We start from the raw sequence: 6653 nt of genomic DNA on the forward strand, positions 1-6653 counted from the left end.
GCCCCCCCCCACCCCCCAGCCAGTGCCCCAGGCTGCAGGCGCTCACAACCCACATGGGGCTGTCTGGAGCGGGCACAGGCAGCCTCATGCAGGCTGCAAGCAGCTACAGCACTGGGCGTGGGTGGGGAGGGGATGCTTCCCATGCCCCTCCCCTGGGTCCCCCAGCCCCCACTTACCTGAGCTTCCTGTGCTCGGGCAGCCACATGCTCCCAGCCCAGAAACCCTGGCTGGGGGGGCAGGGCCAGGTGGGCCGCTGTCTTGGGAGCCCACTGGGCTTCCCCTGGGTCCTACTGCCCTTGGTTCCTGTCATTTTTGAAGGAACCAAGGGCAGAGAAATATTAGTTTTTTGTTTTTTTTTTTTAATGTAGAAAAAGGGGCTGGATAGAATGGCCTCGTGGGCTAGTTCCAGCCTGCGGGCTTTATTTTGCCCACCCCTGCACTAATGCAATACATCCGTACAGACACGCTTAGGTGGTGTTTGCTTGCCAGGAATCCATCACATGGGTTGGTTTATAGGGCAGAATTTGGCCCTGTCTATTACACTCCTTATCATGCAAAACTTTGCAGATTATATATTATGTTGTTGCCGGCAACGGTGAAGGAAAGGAAGAAAAGCATTTAATTTAGCAATCTCGTGGAGCATGTTTTTTGCAATTGAAACTGGATAATGGCTGGGAGACTAGAATCACTAGTCTGCCACCTGAAGTACCATCAGTATTGATCAGCAACCCTCTAATCCAGTCTGTGTTTGTTTAGAGATGAACTATCTACTCCGGGGGAGGGGGAAAAAAAAAAAAAAAAAAAAAAAAAAAAGAGAATAAAACAGAAAACTTATCACTTGTCTATGCCCCCTTCTAAATGGAGCCACTTGCTAAAAATGGCACCAGTTTAACATGTCTTAAACATGGGTTGATTATTTTCCTTCTAAAAAATTTAGATTACATTTAAGTCTTGGATCGATATTGCACATGGTGCCGTTCACGACTTAAAATGCTCCACACATAAGAGGTTCCCCAAGAACAAGATAAGCATCTACCATCAGTCTTTACAAACAAGCACTGATTTGAATCACAAAAGGTAAGTCAGTCCTCAGGTTACTCCATTTTCCTTTTTTAGTTGTCCCCCGGGGTTCACTGGGATTTGACAAATCTTTGAAATCTTTGAATCTACTACCAGTTTTGGCAGGCTGTCAAGGGCCACATGGGTAGCCACGCCCCCTAACAGGTGCCCCACCCCTGGTCACCAGCTTGGGACCAACATCCCAATGTCTTGGGACCAATGTCCCAGAGCCAGCACCGGCGGGGCCCAGAAAGAGGCACAGGCCGGCAGGGATCTGCGAAGCCGGGCTGGGCTGCACCAGCAGGGAGGGAGGAGCTGGCCTGGCTCCACAGAGCCCTTGCCAGCTGGGACCCAGCCCGCAGGTAGTTGTACAAGGTTGGTGTTCATACGCATGCCATGCTCACTTATGTGCATGAAGCCTTTGAACTGCATGATTTCTTAAGGCTAGTTGTACATGTTCTGCAGCAAAGAAATAAAGTAAAGAAAAATCTAATGAACCAAGTTTTTCAATAGGTAAGAGCTCTCTTTATTGTGCATTTCACTGACTCAACAGTAGAGATTTCAAAGGTTCCCTACATAAAAGCACCATCCCTTTGAAAAGGAAATGTCATCTTGTTTTCTTTACTTTTTTTTTTTTTTTTTTTTTTAAAAGCAACTAAAAGAGCTAAACTCAAACAGGGCTGAAAATTTCATAGAGAAGCACATGACAAAGATTTGATCTTGAAGTCCCCACACCAGGAAAGCTCCTTTGAAGACTGTGGAGCATTGCTTGAGTAAAGACTGAAGGATCCAGCTCTTAGAAGGGATTGTCTGAGTGACAAGTAGCCCTAAAGTTTAACATTAGAGACCAAAAGACTTGCCCATTTTTAGAAGGGTTTCTTAGGAAAAAGGTCTGCATTTTGCTTTGATATAGGCTGTAACCAGAGGTGCACCAATACATCGGTCCAATATCAGATCAGTACCGATATAAAGAAAATTGGCTGTATTGGAAATTGGCCTGAAGTGGTTGATAATTTGGTCAATAAATACCTGTGTGTGCATGCAGCCACAGCACAGCATGCAGACAGCAAGGAGCACAGCCCAGCAGTATGGACAGCTGCGTGCAGCTGGTAGGGGTAGGCACTGCCAGCCAGGTTGGGGCAGCATGCAGGACAGAGCCATGGCTCATTGGGGGAGGGGGGCAGCATGCACCCAGCATGCTCCCCCTGCTGTGTGCACCCAGGAGGACGTGTGTGGAGTTCTGCGCCAATCTGGGGGCACACAGCAGGACAGGCAGGCTGCAGTTGCGGGCTGGAGCCAGGGCTGTGCCAGGCTCGGCTCAGGATGGGTGGGGAGCTGCAGCCAGCCCAAATTTCGCTGTAGCTCCCCCTGTAGGCCCGCTTTCAGCGCCACTGCCACCCACCTGGTGCAGCCCTGGCTCCTCCCAGCACATGGGGGGGAGCAGCAGCAGCCCAACCAAGTGTTAAAAATAAATAAATGTTTTAATGAATTTGAATTCATATTCCTATATGTAATTAGACATAAGGGAGTGACACTGTAAACAAAGGCTCCAAAAGAAATGATGCAGTATAATAACATTTAGTTTAATCCCATAGGAGCATACAACAAAAAAATAATGCCAGAGCAAAGCATCTAGAGCAAATCACAAAAAAAACAAACAAAAAAAAAAAAAAAAAAAAAAAAAAAAAAAAAAAAAAACACAGCCCATCTCTCTTCCTCATCATGTATGAGGTAAAGGATTGGCACTAGACAGCACTCATTCTGAATCAAAACAAACACATTTTAGACTCTCTCTCAAGGGATATACACACACATAAAATTTAGTCTCAAATTGTGATTACAAGTAATTAACATGGACTGAAAGCCTCTTTCCTCAATTTTTTTTATGGGACACCAGCAACTTTTTCCATCCCACTTTATAAGTCATAGGACATACCTTAGTAGCTATCGCAGACACTGCAGCTGTTCGTTTTGCTGTAATGACACTGCCATCTAAGACCTTTCAAAGAAGACCAAATACAGTAGACTGAAATGAACCCTAGATACACAAGTAAATTAGAAGCATAATTTACATAGAGAAATTGTGCCCAATATCAAGTGCTTTCAGGTGAAAGGACAGCGAAAATCTGAAAGCCAGCGATTATTAATATTGCATTTGCAAATATAATATACAAAATAGGTAAGAGTCTCTGCCCTCCACCACTCATTTGTGCCACATTCAAGTGGCACAAATGGAAGAGAAAATGGCTATTCGCCTGTGGCCCTCTATGCAGCACTGGTCAGGCGACAGTTGAAGTACTGTGTCCAGTTCTGGGTGCCATACTTCAAGAGGGATGTGGCTAGCATTGAGAGGGTTCAGCGGGGGGCCACTCGCATGGTCAAGGGGCAGCAGGGCAGGCCATACAAAGAAAGGCTAAAGGGCCTAAACCTATTCAGCCTCTACAAGAGAAGTCTGAGAGGGGATCTGGTGGCCGTTTACAAACTCACCAGGGGGGAACAGTGGGAACTGGGGGAGGTTCTGTTCCCCCCGGGCACCACCCAGGGTTACTAGGAATAATGGCCACAAATTGTTAGAGAGAAGGTTCAGACTGGACATCAACAGACATTACTTTTCAGTTAGGGCTGCCAGGCTCTGGAAAGGCTCCCAAGGGAGGTGGTACTCTTCAAGAGGAGGCTGGACAGATATTTGGCTGGGGGGGTATGATCCCAGCACCGGTTCCTGCCCAGGGCAGGGGGTCGGACCTGATGATCTGTTTAGGTCCCTTCTAACCCTAAGTACTATGATACTATGATATTAGGGGAAACCAGCCGGAATAGAGAACCAGCATAGTGGCTGCTGCAGCATACCCCCTGCAGTCTCTAGAGCAAAGGATAAATTAGGGCAAAAATAGCTGGATTACAGGCACCCTAGCCAGGCCAGTGTAAACTGGAATGTGATGAAGCAACTCCTGTGCTGCTCCAATCTGTGTCAGGGGTTTGGAATTCCAGTTCTGACCCTTCCTTAACCACTGCTGTAATTTTAAGTAAGTTAATAACCACACACTCTTTAAAAACCATTTTTTTTTTTTTTTTTTTTTTTTTTTTTTAAATATAATCAACCCCCTCCCTTTTCCCCACTCAGGTCAACTATAAAACACTTCAACTTTACATAGTGCAATCTCAGGTCAGTCTCAGATTTGGCAATTTACTCCTCACCCCCCCCCCCCCCCATCTCTGTCAGGTAAATGTTTCCAATTTATTCCCCAAATGTTTCACTTCCAAACACTAGAAATAATGAATAGCAAAGAACAGAGGAAAGAGTACAATTTTAAGAGTATGAAATACAAGACTAAGGAAGACAAGGATTTTGGGGGGGATGACATCTTTTATTGGACCAACATCATAGTTGGTAGAGATTTTAGATAAGCTTTTGGACACAAGTTATTCATGTCTTCTTACATCAGTTTCATAGCAACTAGGGTCAGGAGGGACCTGAACAGATCATCTAGCCTGACCCCCTGCCACAGGCAGGAATGAATGCTGGGTTCACAAGACCCCAGACAGGTGATCATCCAACCTCCTCTTGAATTTTCCCAAGGTAGGGGTGAGGACCACTTCCCTGGGAAGTTGGTTCCAGATTTTGGCCACCCTAACTGTAAAATATTGCCTTCCGATCTCCAACCTAAACCTATTCTCCATCAGCGTATTACCATTGTTCCTTGTCAGTGTTTCTTAACCCATGGGTTGCAACCCAAAAGTGGGTCATAAGAGTATGTAAAAAGGTCATGAACAAACTTTAAAAATGGATTCTCCTTTAAAAGATTAAAACATGGGAAACTGGGCCTTTTCCCTTGTGGACTGGCACAGCTGCAGCCTGCAAGGGGCTGGTTGGGCCCCCTGCATGTCACACCCCCCGCCTCTACCCCTACACAGTGCCAGTGGGTCAGGAGTGAGTAGCACTGGGCTGGGACTGGCCATTGCTGTTTACAAGTGGGTTCTGGTATAAAAAAAGGCTGAGAACCACTGTCCTAGACCATCCCAAGTAAAACATCACCCCAACTGTGTAGGAAAGGCTATCTGACTCACAAGACCTGTGGGTCAGACTTTCAGCTGACTGAAAATGACAGCTCCACCAAAACCAGTACAATGACGCCAGTTTCCTCTAGTTCTACCATTTTAAATCAACACACTCCGAAAGACCATTAGTAAAGATTAACGCATGAGCACACACTGTACTTACAGCTCTTAAGGATCCATTTCTTGGGTCAAATAAGAGAACAGTTGCTTGGTGGGAAGGAACAGAAGAATCCTCTTGGTGCTCGTAGAAAGTCACTAGTTTGGTTGTTAGAGCATCATCCTCAGCACTGTAAGCAGGCATGAGCCCTAAAAATCTTCCACAGATGATACAAACTTACTGGTAAATGTCATCAGCACTCAAACACATGAGCTAAGTAGCAAGGGTTTAATACCACATGAATTGTGAAACCCTTCCTCACTTTCCAACTGCTTTCCATTTCCAAGCTGTCTGGGCAGGTTCTCTTCAGAAAGACCCACAAGGGGAGTTAAGGTCTAGATCCAAGTTTCAGGGGCAGAGGGATGAACTTCTTCCTCTCGAGATCAAGGGGATTTTTGCTGAGACTGCCCCAGTTGCAGCAAGGGAAGTTTAGGTTAAATATGGGGTGGAAAACTTTCTGAAATGTTCCAGTGCTTTATTTTTCCATGGGAGATTTTGCATTTCTAAAAATTCATTGTTTCATAATGTTCATTAGTAACAGTGAATGGATGCCAATACAATATTAGGCAAGCTTGGCAGTTTCAAAGTTGTAACTAATCTTTTTCAGGCGATTATCCCTAGGAAGTGTGCGAGAGGGTACATATGTTTTATTGATTTGTAAACAGGAGGGTAAATACACTGGCATAATAATCCAAACTAAAACTCAAGTTAGGAATTCACCTAATTGGCTGTGCAGGTCGAATCAAACCCAAAGCTCAGCCCATCGTGCACAGTTTTTAGGGTGTACCAAAATTAGTGTGCCAGTTTTCAGCACCTTTGTTTTTTGTCTTAAATTTAAACAAACCATGTCAGGGAAGTACATGCTATTGTACCTCATCTTTACATTTTACAAGTATTCCAATAAAAATAACTTATTTCCACAAAGTTTTGCATTTGTTTGAACATAACATTTAATACACATTAAGTGTGCTCCATTTCATTTTTTCCAATAATCAAAGATTTCAGTTCAAATACTTGTGGCTATTGGGACATAAAATAAACAAGGGGTACTTTTTTAGTTTTAAGTCAAACAAACATGCTACATCAGATCACACTCCATTTAGGGCATTGGAAAACTTTCAAAATTTCCCCAAAACCTGCATTGCTGGTTAGATATTAGGGAAAAAAACCTCTCAGGAGGAGGATAGTGACACGTGGGAACAGGTTGCCAGAGAAGTGGTGGCATCTCCTCCACCCTCAGAGATGCTGAAGCCCCGGCTCCACAAAGCCTTGGCTGGGACGAGACAGCCGGGGAGGTGCTGCTCGGAGCAGGACTAGACGCGACCTCCCGCGTTTCGAGGAGTCTCCAGCAAACGGTCCAGTCGCCTGCTCGCTGCCCGGC

The 6653-nt window shown here is 45.3% G+C and overlaps 1 protein-coding gene across 1 annotated transcript in view; it reads right to left on the bottom strand.

The window, feature by feature from the left end:
• The window catches only part of CRYM (crystallin mu), a 16217-nt gene extending 10399 nt beyond the window's left edge, over positions 1–5818 (bottom strand). Inside the window, exons 1-2 of the mRNA XM_014521075.2 lie at positions 5279–5818; positions 2996–3058 (exon numbers count right to left, since the gene is read on the bottom strand). Coding sequence (XP_014376561.1) covers positions 2996–3058; positions 5279–5416 — 201 coding nt within the window. The 5' untranslated portion in view covers positions 5417–5818. The remainder of the gene's footprint in view (positions 1–2995; positions 3059–5278) is intronic.
• Positions 5819–6653: the final 835 nt, after the last annotated feature.

This window comes from Alligator sinensis, unplaced genomic scaffold (assembly GCF_000455745.1).
Source record: "Alligator sinensis unplaced genomic scaffold, ASM45574v1 scaffold330_1, whole genome shotgun sequence".
Lineage (NCBI taxonomy): Eukaryota > Metazoa > Chordata > Crocodylia > Alligatoridae > Alligator > Alligator sinensis.